This window comes from Phoenix dactylifera, chromosome 1 (assembly GCF_051530095.1).
Source record: "Phoenix dactylifera cultivar Ajwa chromosome 1, Ajwa_hap1_PhDact_Kaust_v1.1, whole genome shotgun sequence".
Classification (NCBI taxonomy): Eukaryota; Viridiplantae; Streptophyta; class Magnoliopsida; order Arecales; family Arecaceae; genus Phoenix; species Phoenix dactylifera.
The window spans coordinates 57,106,703-57,125,112 of record NC_143190.1 but is presented as its reverse complement, the minus strand read 5'-3'; the positions used below and the strand labels follow the sequence as shown (position 1 = coordinate 57,125,112).

Genomic DNA, 18,410 nt, shown 5'->3' with positions numbered 1-18,410 from the left:
ACGGGGAACTGTAACATCGTCAACTGGAGCTGGAGTTGGGACATCCGGGGCTACCATAGGCTCCTTTCCTTTATTTTTACTCTTCGATGCATTCGTTATTACAGGTAGTTCCTACAAAGGATCGGACTAATGACGTATGCTACTAGTCAGGCTCATCAAATGTTGGTTTGTTCGATGGAGTCGCAATTTGGTCTGCCAGTACTTAGGTGATGTTAGTGTGACGTGCTCACACGTGAAAGAGGCCGTCACATTAGTGAGGCTCCTCCGCGGATGGGGAGGATATGAGTAAAACTTGTCCGCCCGTATTGAATATTCTCCAGTGAGGAGGAGACCTAGTGGGGTTGCTATGCGGGCAAGATTCTTCTCACCACCCCCCGCCCCCGCCCCGCCCCGCCCCGCCTGCCCTTTTCCGAAGAAAAAAAAAAGAAAAAAAGAAAAAAGAGACTAAACTCCTGCTCAGTCCACTTACACTAAATCAAACGGGTTCTTAATGTACTTTGGCACCACCAGAACAAGCTAGCACGATCCTAGATCCGACCAGCTTGACCTGTGTTGACTATTGACCTATTTGACTAAGTAGCGGTAATCACACTCAGCGGTGTTTGAACCCCACCAAAGAAAGCGAAACCAGCGCCCCCGTCGCCCCGTGGCCAGAGTCCAAGACCCAGGGGCGGGAATACATTGAAAATGGTTTCCGCAAAGACTGACGCCGTCATACCTTCGTGCCGGCCAACAAACAAAACGACCCACCAGATTCACTTCTCGTTTGTATCGACCAGACCTACTACTCGTTTAATCTTCACCACTAGAATCGAATAAATTTACATCCATACCATGCATGCCCCACTAAACTCCATCGAAACCAGAAAGCATAAATAGTGGCAATATCGCAAATTCAGTAGAAAATAAGTCTCACCTTTTTCGCATTTGAAGCTTCAAAACGCCCCCGTTTTTTCCCGGTGGAGTCGTTGGGTCGGCCGTTGCGACTCAGCGAGTCTACTTAACGCCGTCAAGAAAACAAAAGGGGAAAAAGATGAGTGAGTAAAAGAAAAGCTCCTGTTTTCTCGAAGAAGATCTAAACCCTCTCGCTGCCGTTAACCGGCCAAAACCTTCTCCTTCTCTCCTTAGCCCTAAGCTCTGCCGACGGAGCTCTCCACCGACTACTATAAATACCAGCCGGCGCGAGCCGAGTCCAGGACGTAGAAAGAGACGAAGAGAAGAAAGAAAGGAGCAAGAGAGGAAAGAACCCATCAAGCCCGGAGATTTCGCACGACTCCAAGAAAAACCCCAGCATTCTCCACCTTGCTAGGGTTTCCGCGTTCCGAACCCGGGAGCTGCCCGAAATTGGCGAAATCTCGCGTTTCCGCCGGCAAAGGAAGACAGGTGATGATCTCTGCGCAAATTTTTGTCTTGATTCGGTCTTGTTTGTGGTTTTGATTCGGGTATTTTTTGTGGTTTTGATCTGCGGTTGGATCAAGATTCGGTTCGATCCAGCTGCTGCGCTGATCCGTGCCTCAGTTGGTTGCGGATCCGTGAATGGCAGTTCTAGGAGGATTATTTTTTTGTAGTTTTGGGTTAATTGAGAGATTGATCCCTGATTGCTATGAGAATTCGAATCCAGGGGTTTCAGCATTGCTTTGAAGATGTTCGCATTCGGTGGATTTTTTAGGTCTAACCGTTTCTTAAGGAGATTGCCTTCTCCTGAGGCTATAGAATTCATGGCGTCGTCGACCTGGTAGTTCTACAGTACATCTTGAAGTGGAGAGCAAGGCAAGATACGGCATGGGCAACGAAAATCTTGAGGCCGAGGCGGGTAAGGGAATCTTTCTTCTTACTTTTGCTCCATTTCTTCTGTTTTCTTCTAGCCGTCTTCTTGATTTTTAACTGGAACCTGGTTGTAATCAAAATTACTTATTTTATTTATTTTGTATTATATTTAGCCAAGAAGCGATCGGATGTGGTAGTGTGGCTGAACAGCTTGTTCCCAGACTTAAATATGACTAAGGAAGCCTCAGAAGAGGACCTGAGAGCACGGTTATTTGATGGCACTGTTCTATGTCGCATTCTGAACAGGCTGAATCCCAGTTTACTGGTACTAATTGAATCTTTGGCAACTCATTGCTCTTCCAAAAGTGGTCATAATTCTAAAAAGAAATTTTCGTCCTGGTGTAGTATGATTCTGGCCTACATATATTATAATCTGAACTTTTATTACAGAGTCCACGAGGGGTTTATGTTTCCTCGGAGCAGCGGCTGACTGATGTCAAGAAGTTTCTTTTGGCTATGGACGAAATGGGACTGCCAAGTTTCAAAGTTATGGACCTGGAGCAGGTAATCTTGTACTCACTAGAAAACTAAGATTTGAAGCACCAAGATCATGTATCATGTTCATCGTTCTTGATGCACTTATAAATATCTAAATCCTACCTAATAAACTTAAAAAAAAAACTCAAGATGTGTACAGTCTTGCGTTCACTGCACATCTGTATCAATGTAACACCAATTTACTTCCTTTTTAACTCACTTGTTCATGGTTATGCTACCCCTTGTGGGTTCAGGGATCTATCTCTGCAGTTGTGGAGTGTCTTCTGTACCTTAGGGATCACATAAATTCTGAACCTGGAGAAGATGGTATTCATGACATGGGCAAGCCTGGAAGCCAGTTGAGGAAGAGATGGAGACTTCCAGAAGGTGATTGGGCAGCTGCTTTTGAAAACCGTATTCAATGTGGCGAAAATTCTAAGGTTTTTGGAGAGGGGGGAAGGAACTTTGCAGAAACAAACTTGCAGCATGTTTGGGAAAGCCCTGTTATATCAGGTAGTTTTCTTCTGTTTTTACCATTTTTTTTCTCCTTTCTTTTGCCAGGTAATGAAATCAATTTGTTCTATTCGAGGATCTCTGATCTTGTTACTTTATAGAGGGATTGTTGCTGCTAATAACTTGTCTCTGAATGTTAACAATAATATTTCATACTTTGTTAGTTTTTCTTGACCAATAATTTTTGATAGCTTGTAAACATTATGTCATGATGAATATTTGTTCATCTCTATTATGCTTTAGCTCTACCATATCGCTCTGAAACAGTTTTAACTCTATCCCTTGGGTTATGAAAAAGGGGTTTAACATTAATTTACTTTATTTATTTGGGTAGATCCATCAGCTGCATTGTCACATCAGGTCAGGGATAAGTTCTATGAGGTGTTTCAATTAAAACATGGGCATTATTCTGATCATTCCGCTCGTAAGATTTCAGAAATGATGAAATCGAACAGTTTAGAAGTAAGTGCTTTCGTTTTTAGCCTTGAAATCTCTTCAGTTCTATTATGCTATTAATTTCTCTTTGAGCTATTTATGTTCATCCTTTCTTGGTTGCAGAATGCCCCAACCCTGTCACTTTTTAGTGTCATCAATGGGATTCTTGATGAAAGCATTGATAGGAAGAATGGGGAAACACCTCATGTATGTTAATTAGAGGGCAAGCTGCTGGTTTACACTAAAAATACATTTTATTTTCTAATTTTGAACTTTTGATCTGTACTTTCCTGCTTCAAACTGTTGGTTGCTCTTGAAGATTGTATGCTCTTTTCCTCTGCATTGTTTTTTCTTCTTTGTGTAACATTATATTTATTCCCTTTCCCCAGCGTGTAGCATTAATATTAAGAAAAGTTGTGCAAGAGATTGAACGGCGTGTTGCAACTCAATCAGAGCATATAATAAATGTAAGATAAGATGCATCCTAAAATGTATTATGTACATTATTTAATGTTACATTTTTCTTATAGAGTTTGTCTGCAGCAAAATAATCTTATTAAGGCACGGGAGGAGAAGTATCAATCAAGAATCAGAGTGCTGGAAACACTAGCAAATGGGACAAATGAAGAAACTCTGGTGAGTAAGCAGCCGCATCCGATGGGTTGCTTTGCAACGCTAAGATAGTTCTGATGATGTGACAAAATTAATTTTGTGCTTATTGTTTCAGATTGTTATGAACCAGCTCAAGCTGATGAAGGTTCATTTCTAATCTACCCATTACCTGCTATGTTATTCATACAATTGTATTAGAATATCTTGTCTCTTAATAATTTTTTATTACTTACCATTTCATTCAATGAGTTACATGTTTCTTATCTATCTATTATCCACTCTGTTATTCATTTGATTTTTTTAGAATGTCCTAGCTCTTCATAAGTTTTAATTACTCATTATTTCATCCTATCACTAAGAATATCCAATCCCTTGAATTTCTTATAGTTCATCCGCAGCTGCAAATTACAGTTTTTTATTTATTTTTGAATATTAGACAGACATATGAGGTTGAGCCTTGATACAATGTTAAGAGTGCTTCATTGTGACATGGAGGCCATAGGTTTAAAAATGAAAGTAGCCTCTCTGCAGTGGGGTTAAGACTGCATACATCTGACCCTTTGTGGGAGCCTCGTGCACTGGCCAACTTGTACTATATAATGCAAGTGAACCTTTGATATTGCTACAGTGCATCAATTTCTTTAGTGAATCAGCTCTGCTATATAGTCTTTGGGCTCACTTGGGCATGCTCATGCACGTTTTTATGCTAAATATGAGGATGTGAGGAATTCCACTTATGTAACTGGACACCTTTTACTGCTTCATCCAAGTTATCCTGCTTTTTGAAGGACAAGCAATGATCATGGGGATACTGTTTTGTAGGATCTGTTTGGTGGCACATAAGCTGTGTGGAAAAAGTTAGCATAGTTGTACCATCAGCGCCACTGGCTTATTTTTCCAAGTCTCGTTGCCTCTGTGAACACCTATATTTGTACTAGAATTTTAGGAAATACTTGGCCAAGAATTTTTATATTCCGTAGTTTGAAAATTAAAAGTGAAATGTTCCATGCATGATCATGATCAAACTTGATCATTCACGACCATAGGTTGCTAGATTTTCTGAGTGCTAATTTAGGAAGCCCTACAATGCATGTTGTTTCTGTTTCTGATTTTATCTGATATCAACACTTGTTATATAGGGCTAGAATTCATGTTACCTACTTATTTTGAGTATCCTACTTTTACAATTAAAAAGGATCTGGATATGCCTAAGATACTAAAGTTTACTTACTTTTTTTTCCTTTTTAGTAGAGCACCCATTGTTAGTTACAATGATCGGGTGAGGATTTTCCTTTTTCTGATGAATATTGACCTTTTCCATGATATGGATGGTTAGTTTCAGAGTGTTTGATGTTGGTATTATAATATGGAGTGGAAATTATGGCTTATGAATTTGAATGGTGATGAAATGGAGCTTCTAAATGTTGATGTTATGGTTTGAAGTATGGACCAAGTTATTCTGATAGCCTAGTAGGCTTTGTGGATTATCTCTACATATACTAGTACATCGACACATGCATTGTGTGTAGGAATAAAAATGTATTGTTTAAACAATTATTATTTCCATATAGGTAGGATGAAAGGATGTCTAGTACATAAAAAAATGAAAGAAAACTGAATATTAGGTCAATAGCATTTTTCAACTTGAACTTGGCTATAATTTCAATTTTTACGTGTCAAAAAATAAGGACATTTTTGATGAAGGAAAAAAAAATGAAATGAAGCAACTACCAAAAAAAAAGTGACAATGAAAAGAAGGCAATTTTTATTTATTTATTTTTTTACACAAAGAAAATTTCTATAGTAAAGGAAAAAGGTAGTACATTGATTTACAATTGTTCTATGTCATATGAATTGGTTGATATTTAATTTTGTGGCAATGCTTCTTGCAAAATTAATTAAGAGAGACAGTGGAGTGGGGTTACTTCTATTAGAATTCCTTAGACCTTGTTTAAAATGAGATTTTTGTCTCATGCTCACAGTAGGTTCTCACCCTGTTTTATGAGTTCTAGGGACCTAGACTCCACGAATTGAGGTTGGATACCTCTTAACATGGAGCAGGCTTCTTGCCATACTTTCAATTTATTCTTTGAAAAAAGTTATTGACCTCTTAATATGGAGCAAGTCTTCAGCTATACTTAGAATGGAAATCAATAGTCTTCATTATAGTATGGAGTAACATTTTTGCTGGACTTCGAATAGAAGCTAATGAATTTCATTCAAATCATGGAGTTCTGGACATAAACTTGGAAGCTACCCACTCCTATTAACAGGGTGTTGTTTTCCTTTTTAAAAAAAAGACTTCTTTACTCAGAAAATACGTGAACTTTGAATAGTCAAAACAAGTTGTAATTGAATAAAACTAGTTTGAGGAGAGAGATGCATGTCAGGATGATTAAATAGGTAAGGAACATAGTAGGTGACTAGGAAAGTTCTTTTAAAGAGACAGAGCGGGGAGGGAGGATAATAATGGGGGATGGGGCCTTTTGGGTGTTACACAGAGAGAAGATTACAGGATTAGTTAACATGGGCCTTCTTTTGCCCATCTTTGATCTTAGCTGGACTCTCTTTCTCTAGATAAACTAAGAAGTTGCTTAATAAAGCCTTTTGGGACTACTACATCTTGACTACTGAGATTTGTGTAGGCTAAAGGAATCCTAAATTGATGATTGTTTGGCTGTTGCCTGAGCTTGCAGCAAAGACATTCACACACTTCGTGCAACTTCAAAATTTTTCGTTATGCTGCTTCAAACAACAGGGGCAATTTGGATGCTTCACATTTTCCATTACAATATCCTATGTGGAAAGGCATTAAACTGCAGATCTCATCCATTAATAAACTGGCTGACTGACTTGAGCAATAGTAATTTGTAATGATTGGGCAACAAAGTGGAGAAAATGAGGAGTATATTAGTTTAAGCTGATTGGAGGAGCAGCATATCCACAGTTTCCTGATTTGATTAGGGGGCAACAAACTATGAATATATCCAGTCACTAAGTGGGTTATGTCCTCTAATTTTAATTATGTATTTACTTGCGATATCATGTACCTTATCTGAAGTGTGGGCATGTGACATGCAGCCTTGCAGCAGAAAAATCCTGGATTATGGTTATATGCGCTTGTTGTGTTTATTTACAGTCCTCTTCATGGCTGGGCGACTGCCAAGTACAATTATATCCACTTCTACTTAGCCTTGCCTATAGCAACTGCTTGATTTAGTAATTCGATCATAAGCCACTTATTATTTGCAGGTATTATAAATGAGTGTATACTAATTCTCCTAAATCTTGGACTTATGTAAGATGATGAAAGGTTAAGGGAAGACTACTTATGCTTAATAAGGGGGAGAGATGAAAAATTGTGCTTTCTATGCATTATTCATATTACTTATGATTCGGTTGGAGCTACTCATATTATAGAAAATGAAATAATATCCTGATAACTAGTTGGCTACAGTTCAGGAAGAAGGGAAATGATGGATTTTGATTGTCGACTGGTGGTTTGAGCACATTTACGAAGAAGAAAATAGGCTGACTGGCTACAAAAGTAGATGATAGCCTACAACTCATCTCTTGAGAATCTGAGTTTCCAGGAAATTTCTGGAGCTTGTGGCCTAAAAAAATTGTGCATTGGTGCAGTTGATCTTGTGATAATCTTTTTTCTTACCAAAAATAAAACATGTTTTATCTGGGTTGGGCTATTAGTCACTGAGGAACACCATGCATTCTGCATGCAGGATTCTCTAAAGAAGGTATTTCTATCAATGTTGCTCTGTTTTGAATTTTCTGCTGTTTACTTTGATATGCGTCCTCTTCAAATATTAAATTACATAAGTTTGGAATTTTGCCCTTCTTTTTTTTTGAAGGAATTTTAGAGGAAGAATGCTTTCCTCCCAGGTATTCTCGTGATGAATATTATTTTCAAAGAACAACCATATTAGATAAATCTACAAATCAACTAGCAGTTTGAAATTTCGCCTGATGCATGCATCGGATTATTGCCAACCTTATGATATCTTAATAGTTATTCAATAAATGATTGGATGGAACCTATACAGAAATACCTCCTTGATCCTTGAATGGTCGGTACAGGTGGGTCCTGCTTGTTGCATTAATGTTTGGTTCATATTTCAGAGTAGGTTTGGATATGTATCAATTAAAGTGGCAGTTTTGGGGCAATTCTTCATGGCATTCCATGCTATCATGTTCGCTAATTTATATTCTTCCTTATTAGGATTTCTTCTTAAAAGTGATAACAATGTCGTCTCTCCTTATTTTTATGGCATGCATGTAATTGCAGATAAAGAAGTCAAAAGTCGAAGAGAAAATGAAACTTCAAGAGCACGATGTAGTTAGGCTGACGAAGGAGAATGAAAATAAAGATCAGACCGTTGCAGAACTTAAGCAGGAACTGGAGATGACAAATAAAATGTATGAACATCGTTGTCAGCAATTGGAGAGCAAGGCAAAGGAAACTAAATTGCACATAGATGAGAGGATAAAGCAGGTTGAATTCCTTCTAGCAGAGTCAAAGAAGAAGATAAAAGAACTTGAGTCAGCTTCCGAATCAACACTTCAAAACTGGAGCAAGAAGGAACACATCTTCCAGAATTTCATAGGTTTTCAACTTCAGTCAGTGCAGGTTTGTTATGCTCAGTCTTGTCATTAGTTGCTGCTATCGTTGTAGTTAAATTGAGAAATTTAGCTTGGTCAGGATTTGAGAAGGGCGTCACATTCTATCAAACATCAAGTCATGAATTCTCAAAGAAGATGGTGGGAAGAAATATCAAACATGGGTAAGCATTCACAGATTTTTTCCCCCACTTGAAAAAGAAACAGATTGTGCAGATTTTAGTATATTTTTTTAACCGGTTTTGAACTTTTGATGACTCTGTGGATATGTTGGTCCTTGTGATATGCAGGGCTAAAGCTGAAAGTATTAGTAGATGCTGCTGAAAATTATCATACAATTCTTGCAGAAAATCAGAGACTGTACAATGAGGTTCAGGAATTGAAAGGTATCTATTTGGTACACAAAACCAACCTATTATGTAGGTAGTTTTTTTTATTGCTATCATCTTCACATTTTCTGACTTTGATTTGGTTTGACAATCTTTGTTAGGAAACATCAGAGTATATTGTCGCATTAGGCCATTCCTTCCTGGTCAAAATAAAAGGTCAACAACCATAGATTTCATTGGTGAGAACGGTGAGCTTCTTATTGCAAATCCCTCCAAACAAGGCAAAGATGGGCATCGAATGTTCAAGTTTAACAAGGTCTACAGTCCAGCCGCTACTCAAGGTTTAGCTTTTGTAGCTGAGACCTTTTTAATGCTATTTGCTGAATTTCTTTCCAAAGTTGCACTTACTTATTTATCAGTTTCACATATTAAAGATGAATTTTGTAGTAACTGAGATAAGAATAGAAGTTTATAAATATAAGATGCATTTTTCATTTTTGTAGTTCCTGCATCACACTTGTTTGATTTTGACAGCTGAAGTGTTCTTGGACATTCAACCCCTAATACGGTCAGTTCTTGATGGCTACAATGTGTGCATCTTTGCATATGGTCAAACTGGTTCGGGGAAAACCTACACCATGGTATGAATATTTTTTTTCCTCATCATCCACTACTTGTTACTGTCAATTTAACTCAAATGTATTGTTTCTGATGGAAATATGCTTATTTATACTATTGTCTTGTTTCTTCAAAATTCTGTCTTTGCTTAAGACTGGACCTAATTCAGTGTCAAAAGAGTATTGGGGGGTCAACTATCGAGCTCTGAATGACCTTTTTGACATCTCCCGGAATAGGAGAAGCACTTTTTCATATGAAGTAGGAGTTCAGATGGTTGAAATATACAACGAACAAGTGCGTGATCTCCTCTCAAATGATGGTTCACAAAAGAGATATCCTTCCATGTGTATCTTTTTATTTATCTTTTGCTTTCCAAACCTTTTATTATTTCTTATGAAAATTATTCAAGATTCTTTTTGTGGCATAATTTCTGAATATATTGGGAATATTGATGTGCAATTAATGAAAAGAAATCCCCATTATTTTTGTAAAGAAAACATCACGGGACAAGATGTCACACATTTCATAGTGTTAATGTTGAGATACCTGTTGCCATCAGAGTATTCCTTATGTTAGTCTGCACATGGAAAATTGTCATTTTACTTGTGAGAATGTCTTCACTTTAACTTGCGCACACTTGGGATCTGGAGTACTTCCCAACCCAATGGACTTGCAGTTCCAGAAGCAAGCATGCTCTCTGTAAAATCAACATCGGATGTCCTGGAGTTGATGCAAATTGGACAAGCTAATAGGGCTGTGGGTTCAACTGCTTTGAATGAAAGAAGTAGCCGGTCTCACAGGTCTTCCTTTTTGAATCATTCTTATGCATGTGCTATTTCAGAAAAAAAAAATGTTCTAGCTTCTTTTACAATTACTCTGTGCTGCAGTGTTCTGACCGTTCATGTTCGAGGTGTGGAATTAAAGACCGGATCAACTTTGCGGGGTTGTCTTCATTTGATAGATCTTGCTGGAAGTGAGAGAGTGGAACGCTCTGAAGCAACTGGAGACAGGCTCAAGGAAGCAATGCATATTAACAAATCTCTTTCTGCACTAGGAGATGTCATATTTGCTTTAGCTCAAAAAAGTCCTCATGTTCCATATAGAAACAGCAAACTTACGCAAGTCCTTCAAAGTTCCTTAGGTATCAGCTGTTTTATTTGTTTCAACTCAAAGTTCCTTAGGCATCAGCTGTTTTATTTGTTTCAACCATGGACACTACAATAGATTGAGTTATTAGCATGTCTAATTACTAGCAGAGGTCCTGAATTATATACCAAACTAAATTTGATTCCATATTCCCTTGTACTGCAGGTGGACAAGCTAAGACACTCATGTTTGTGCAGATAAATCCAGATGTTGAATCATTTTCAGAGACTATAAGTACCCTGAAGTTTGCTGAAAGGGTATCTGGAGTCGAGTTAGGTGCTGCGCGGAGCAACAAAGAGGGCAAGGATGTGAAAGATTTAATGGAACAGGTTATTTTACTCGATTTCTCCTATTTACTTTTCTATGGGGATTGTCTTCTTTTTTCATAACAATCAGTTTCTATGAAGGTACACAGAACCAACCTGAACTGCTCTGTTCAGGGCGTACTGACCGAACCAGGTTGAGGTTCAGGGGTTTTGCTCGGTGAAGGGTCAGAACTGGGCCAAACCAGCATGAACTTAGTGGGACTGCCTGGTTCTGCTTGGTTTGGAGCGGTTTAGGGTGTTTCGGGTCCCTTATCCTTTTTCTTTCACCTTTTTATTATTCTTTCTTTCCTTTTTTCCTTCCTTCCGTTCTTTCTTTTTCCTCTCCCTTCCTTCACTTCTTTCACTTTTCATCTTCTTTCCTTCCTTCCTTTCTTTTCTTCTCCCGTTCTTCCTTTCTCTCCTTTTCTTCTTCTTTCCTTAATTTCTTTCCTTCTTTTCTTCTTTCCTTTTTTTCTTTCCTTTCCTTCTTCTTTTCTTAATTTCCTTATTTGTTTTTTCTTCTTCTTCACTTCCTTTCTTTCTTTCCTTTTCTTCTTCTTTTTCCCTTCTTTTCTTTCTTTCCTTCCCTTATTTGTTTTTTCTTCTTCTTCCCCCTTCCCTTCTTTCTTTTCTTTTCTTTTTCTTCACTTCTTTTCTTTCTTTCCTTTTCTTCTTCTTTTTTCCTTCTTTTCTTTCTTTCCTTTTCTTTTTCTTTCCTTCCTTTCTTTCCTTTTTCTTCTTCCTTCTCCTCATATATCATAATGATTTAAATTCATCGTATGCCCTGATTGATATATAAGGATAATGTTACAACTTTGAGCATCTAAAGATGTATCAATAAATGCAACATTGTTGGACTTGAATGTTCCAAACTACTGCTGATGTTTCACTATTGATTTTTTATTAGACAAATTGTTATATTAAACTCTCTAGCTTATCTGTATGCTGTGCTTTCACATGGTTTTAGCTCTAATGTTATTATTTTTCTTTGTTCCATTGCATTTCTTTGACGGTCAATGGTTGTAGCTTGAAAATGTTACTGAGGAGATATCACGGGCTAGTGCTGTATGAGTCTTTTGAGACAATGTCTAAGGAAAAGCTCGGAACTTTTAAAATTTAATGATTTTCTTGACATTTATTAGCATGGTTGATCACGTAGTCTAATAGTTAATAAAGTATTACTTTTAGGTTGTTCCTAGAAGTTTTTGTTACCAGCTACCTATAATTGTGGTTTGAATATTATAGGCATATGTTACCATAAAGCGTTCCTTAGAATTTCTAATTACTGCTAATAGCCTAATACCGTTCAAATTTCAAATTTTTAAAATGTCTAAACTTGCTAATTGGAATTTTTTATGTACAAGCGTCGTTTGGATACTACAGGTGTATAATACCATAAAGTGCTCCATAGAATTTGTAATAACAGCTTGTGTTGTCCAAATTTCAAAATTTTAAAATGTCTAAATTTGCTAATAGAAATATATTAAGTACTCGAACATCCATAAAACCTTAATTGTGTACTTTGAACAGTAATTAAGGCTTAATTTGGTACTTTAAAAGTACACTATAGTACTTTTAAACATCCATCAATGTTAAAATAATCCTAAAAATAAAAAAAATGAAAAAACAAAAAGAATCCAAAAAATGCTGTACTGATAGCATTACACATTTGCCTACCGAGTGTGTTGTATGGTAGCGATCAGGTACTCGTACAGTAGCTGGTTCTGAAACTGTCGACCTTGGTTTCTGTGGTAGTAGTTAGGAGTATTTCTCTACGTAGGAGTCTCTCTCTCTCTCTCTCTCTATAAAAAAAAGACGGAACTCTCCAACTCACCTAAACCATGTTATATACATCCTTGATACTTCTTTTTAAAGTATGTGCAATAGTGAGTATGCCATGTTACAAAAGCAACAAAGTCCCCCTAGGAGGACGCATCCCTAAGTCAAGAAAAATATAGTTTACTTTTAAAGTGGAAAGTAGGAAAATGTGTATGGAGATGGTTGGTAGTCAAACAACCTCCATGCTAAGATTTGATCTATACATCACTTAAACTTATTTAAATATCTATATTTTCTTGAGATAAGCAGGGATTAAATATCACATATTGTGCTCCTGGGCTGGCATGGTGCATGTACCATGCCATGCTGGCACAGCAATTGGTATGGGTTGACATGAAACGGTGCAGAAGTATTTAAAAGTTTCATGATCGGTCATTTAAACTCTATTCCCCCCAACATAAATGAATTTTAATTGCTTCATGCTAGTGTACAGGCAATTTAAAAAATAATAGACAATTTTTACTAAATATTAGAAATCTAGGAACACAAAATGATCATCAATATGCCTATGCTTATTGAGGCTTCACATGGGCATCACGTAGTTGCAAATAATTTGGTCAAAAATGTCACATTAGACAACTCCTTGTACACCCTGATGCGTAACAACACAAATTGCTTAAAATCATGATCCATAGACATTAATGATGCATAGGAGTGTTGCACTTATTGCCAATTCTCAAGGAGTTCATTTCTGATAGTATTGTTGAAGTCTTACATAGATCTTACCTTGTCCAATTTGTAGATCAAGACTTTTAGACCCTTAAAAAAGGAAGAGGAGCTTAAAAAAAAAAATAGAATCTTTCCATGTTATCTCAAATAGAAACAATAATAAGAGTACTTGGAATGATTGAACACAGGTTTAAATTGGTATAGCATGATATGAGCTTGTACTGTATCTGTTGGTCTGCATTGGTGCATCTCTCTCTGATCCTTGTAGGTAAATTAGCTATTTGCATACAGGATAATTGTAAACCTTAATATGCATCTGAAGTCATCCTTTCTCATGCTGACATTTTTCATAAAAAAAGTTCGACTTTTTGGACAGTGAAATGAGTAAATAGGGTTCTTAAATATTTTATTTATGTACATTGTAGATCCATTTGGTTCATTATGTTTGATCATTCAGGTGGCATATCTTAAAGACACAATAGCAAGAAAAGATGAGGAAATTGAACAGTTGCAGCTGCTCAAAGATCTTAGAACACGGTCCAATGCAAATAGTGAGAGATATGGCAATAACTTATTATGTCACTCTTCTTCCACTCCTGGCATTCTGTCGCTAGGTGGGACCGACCAACAGGGTCAGCGATTGTCAGGTATAAGGCCGGTGAAACTTAATCTTAGAGCTACTTCATGTTCTGATAACTTCTAGAATTCAGTGATAAGTATTCTGATCAGAATGGAAGTGATAAAGGTCAGAATCTTCCTGCTTATGTTGATCTTTTGGGCTCTGGTGAGGCAGATTCAGAAGAAAGATTAAGTGACATATCTGATGGTGGTCTATCAATGGGAGCAGAAATCGACTGTTCTATAAACTCTGCCATCGAGTCAACTCTATTCCCTGAGGTGGGCAAACCAGCAGAGGTCAAAACAGAGAAGATGTACGTTCATTTTCTTAGGATAAGGACAAGACTCTAGTAATTTATATGATTCATTCAAGTGGTAATTTACCACCTCAGCTTAATGGTTAAAATCACAAGTCTCAACATATTTGGTATCTATTTTTTCTTTGGGATCTTTTCATGTATAACTCCAAAAGTGCTTGTTTATTTACAACCCTTCAAAAAGTTTGAAACCTGTATATATGTCCATTTCAAAATCTATAAATCTTGCATATGCACCTGCAAATCTGAAGCTCATTTATGTGCATTAGCAATTAGATGATTTCCTTCAAAGAAAGAGCAACGTTACCATATTATTTTGCCCTTTCATCCATATGAGGATTTTGCATAGGTACTATTCAAACAGGCCGAATTTCTTATTTAGTTGCCGGAAAAAAAACATGTATGCCTGTTGGTAAAACATTTTCAATTTGCCCAACAAAATTTTCAAAAAAACTAGATATACTAAAAGACAAATTAGACCTTTGTAGGGAGTAGGGACATCCATGCACTTTCGGCTTTTTGAAGGTAAATGCATACTTTTTTTTTGTGTGCGTCTATGTTTTGGGAGGGGTTGGATTTATGCAAAGATCCCCTTTTCAAATTTTTAAATCTATATAATTTTTTTTGATTTTGAGTCCAAATATTTTATATTTGCCCTTTGATCTTCTATAACTGTTCTCTTGTAGGTTCCCTCTGCTTCTGTTTTCTTTTCTCCTACTTGTTACTGTCTATTTCTTAATAAATGTTATGACTCTTCATGGTGAATATGGTTAGAAATTAGGGTCTGACTACAACAACTTGATTCCTTGTCTTCATGCATAAGGATAATCTATTACCTAGTAGAAAAGATTTTAAGGTCATCACAAACAAACATCCCTTTTCTTTTGTGTAAAATGTCTTGGGGCCTTCTAATGGCAAAAAAAAAAAAATCATTTGTCTGAAGATGAGGAGGCTTGTTTAGGTTTGAGCACATATATAATTTCCTCATCCCTTCTTTCTGATTCCTTTATGTACAGTAGACACCATTATCAATGAAGGATTGAATTATGATCAAAGCATGCTACTGAAATAGTTGCCTGTATCAGAATTGGTTACACTTTTTTTTTGATGTTGAGATGCATTTATCAACATGTAATTTGTATTCATACATTATTCTTGCTAAATGCAGTCATAAAGTCCCATCACGAATACCAAGATCACTTCCAATGAAGGGTGGACAAGCAACAATGTCACAATCAAAATTGAAGGATCCTTCAAAGTCTCCAAGTATGTATTTTCATCTTTAATGTATCTTTCTTCTGCAACCTGAAATTGTCTTGGTTAGGAACTCAATTATTGTGTGCAGTAAGAATAGATTGTTTGTTTTTTTGATACTAAGAGTAAGAATAGATTCGTTAATCGTATCTGGTGAGTCTGTACAACTAAACAATATAAAGAGCTCATATTTATACCACATATTTATCTATTTTTTCAGCACAGTTAATTCTCCATATTTGAGTTGCCACCTGGTCAACATTTTAAGCCTGATCCTCTTGAATTAAGATTTCCTCAACAAACCACTGAGCACTTGCCCGGATGGTGTCACCCCTTGCCACTTGCACAAGAGGGCGGCAGGGGACTTGGAGGGTTCGATTCCAATTGGAGTCAGCCCTCAATGGGTGGGGTGGGTAGGTAGAACATGAGGATTTGCCCCTCGATCTCACCAAGAGAAAGGAAGAAAAAGAACAGAGATTTCCTCAGCAAATCCTCCAACCACAAATCATTCTACTACATGATTAATACACTACTTTAAACACTTTTTGCAACTTCTCATGCAAAAGAAATTGGTTTGCCTTTTAAATGAAGAGAAGTTGTAAAATTATTAACTGTGGTTTTAATTGATGAAGTACAACAATCGTTGATAATTAGAAAGGGCTATAAGTGGTTTTTGATTGAAGATCAGCACAGCTCCAGTTTACTTGACATCCTCATAGGAATCTATTAACATATTCTTACTTGCATTATATTATGAAATGCTACATTGGCATATGATAATGCTTTCTTATTTCCCTAGGTACCAAGAAAGCCACAACCAGCCAGGCAACAGCATCATTGGCTATGCTGCCAAAACATATGCTCTAGAGCAAGATCTTTTGCTATAACTTGTTTTTTGTAATTACTAGAGTTTCATTAAATTTACAGTGCTGTAGCTAAAGCAGACGTCAACAGCGACCCTGACGTGTTTTAGTTATAGCTCAGAAATTTGCTATGCCTAGTAGCAACTGCACTGGTGGAAGCATGTAATATATGTAAATCATCACTATTTATTAATCAGTTATAATCTGTGGGCATCTCTTCCTGTTTTAGCAAAATAGGATGCTGGCATGTTGCAGACTTGTTGGAGAAGCTACATGAAGCAATTTTGGCAATTACATATTGCATAACATTGCCAATTAATCTTTTCAACAAGATTTGTGTTTCCCAGAAAACATTATTGGCATATGAGCTTATCGGAGGAAAAAGAGAAGCTTATCGTTATTACTACTATTATTATTGTTATGGTTGTTATTGTTATTGTTATTATTATCATTTTTTTTTTTGTCTGTTAGTGTTAGTGGTAGTGGTAGAAGAAGTGGTATTTTGGTGGGGTGGGTTGGTTCGGGAGAGGGGTGGTTTTTCCTTGGAACAGAAGATGTCTTGTTGCAAGTTCAAGGGAAAAGGGTTTTGCTATGGTGTTTCTTCGCTATGGTCCAAACCTAATGTGTGCTGTTGAGCCGAAGTAGATAATTGGACGGCCAGAAATTACCGGCAAGTTATACGAAGATTAAAAAAAAAGATTTTAATGTGGTGCTTCTTCTCTGCCGTACGAATGTAACGTTTATCAGTGAACTGAACTGGATGACCGAATGACCAAAAATTACTGGTTTCACATATTTATTTTTATTTAATTAATTTAAAGTTTTTGCATTAAAATATTTCTTTTCTTTTATGGAGGTTGATTTTTGGTGCAACGGTAACCTTACTCTAAGATGATTTAGATGTTACGGTTTCAAGATATGATATTTCTGCACCAATGGGTAAGGTTGTATATATATCTAACCATTCTCGGATGTTGCTGTAGCGGGAGTTTCGCGTACAGGTGGTCCTTTTGTTTTCCTTACTAATGCAGGGATTTCTCCTCAACGCCACTCGCCAATTGTTGGTAAGAGCAGTCTCTCCCAGTTGCTGCCACCACCACCTCCTCTCCTCCTGGTCTGCCTCCTGCTGCCACCACCATTGCCGGTGGCAATGCCTGAGGGATTCCTTGCTGGTTGGAGATGCAGTACCTAAGGTGGTAAGCCACTGCACACCTTTGGTCTAGGGAGGAACCATGGCAGGTATATATTGCTTTAAAGGTGAGCTCATTCTAGACTTCATGTTCCCGTTGGAGGGAATCAGAACTCGTGATCTTGATGGCGATCTTGTGGCCAAGGAGGGCCATCGAAGAGCCTGCCCCGTCCGAGCTTGTGGTACGGGCTGGAAGGAGGGTCGCATGCTGGGGCTGGGAGTACTAGAACCAGAGGGAGCTTGTCAGAGGAGGTTTTGGATCGGCTGGGGTGACGAGGGCAGTGCCACTGCAGGAAGGCTGTAGTAGCGGAGATTGAGTGCGGTTGCGGCGGCCACCATGGGACCAGGATGGAGTGGTGGTAGGGGTGGAGAGGGAGAAGGGAGATGAAGACAAGGATTCGGATCCATCGGTTAAAAAATAAGAAAAAATGAAAAATACCATTTTAGTTCCTGGTTTACCTTCTAGTAAGGAAAGGTGGGGATCATCCCATGGTTTCTATAGAACCATGGCAAAATCTCGAGAAAAACATTGCAAATTAGAGGATTTCATTCATGCAGCTTGCATTTGGGAAAATGTAGGAACTTATATTTCATCAGGCCAAATTTATAATAAGCTACTCAAAGCAAGAACTACAAGTTACAACTTATTGGAGAGATGGTTCCTATCATTATAAATATATATAATGGATAAAATTAAGTAAGAGAAAATATATCATTTCAGATATTGATTGTTAAATTTTATGACTAGAGCATCCTTAATTTCTCTC

At 37.4% G+C, this 18,410-nt stretch overlaps 1 protein-coding gene across 2 annotated transcripts; it reads left to right on the top strand.

The window, feature by feature from the left end:
• Nucleotides 1-1,058: 1,058 nt before the first annotated feature.
• LOC103717843 (kinesin-like protein KIN-14C) lies at nt 1,059-16,667 on the top strand. 2 transcript variants are annotated; one of them, XM_008806378.5, is made up of 23 exons: nt 1,059-1,383; nt 1,622-1,813; nt 1,941-2,092; nt 2,218-2,331; nt 2,559-2,817; nt 3,152-3,279; nt 3,376-3,459; nt 3,642-3,719; nt 3,796-3,888; nt 3,980-4,009; nt 8,165-8,506; nt 8,579-8,660; nt 8,787-8,882; nt 8,987-9,166; nt 9,360-9,466; nt 9,597-9,775; nt 10,079-10,243; nt 10,331-10,584; nt 10,755-10,918; nt 13,860-14,049; nt 14,196-14,334; nt 15,506-15,603; nt 16,391-16,667. In XM_008806378.5, exons 2-23 carry the CDS (start codon nt 1,783-1,785, stop codon nt 16,456-16,458), a joined length of 3,033 nt encoding a protein of 1,010 aa, XP_008804600.3. In that variant the 5' UTR covers nt 1,059-1,383; nt 1,622-1,782; the 3' UTR covers nt 16,459-16,667. The 2 variants fall into 2 exon arrangements, with proteins under 2 accessions (XP_008804600.3, XP_088563693.1); XM_088707567.1 differs by having other exon boundaries at nt 1,127-1,383; nt 1,479-1,813.
• Nucleotides 16,668-18,410: the final 1,743 nt, after the last annotated feature.

What these genes read in the sequence shown, in the direction of transcription:
- LOC103717843 (XM_008806378.5), top strand. Translation starts at nt 1,783, where the DNA reads ATGGGCAACGAAAATCTTGAGGCCGAGGCGG. An exon ending in GGAAAGCCCTGTTATATCAG is followed by an intron (nt 2,818 to 3,151) that starts GTAGTTTTCTTC and finishes TTATTTGGGTAG; the next exon opens with ATCCATCAGCTGCATTGTCA. An exon ending in CGGGGAAAACCTACACCATG is followed by an intron (nt 9,467 to 9,596) that starts GTATGAATATTT and finishes TCTTTGCTTAAG; the next exon opens with ACTGGACCTAATTCAGTGTC.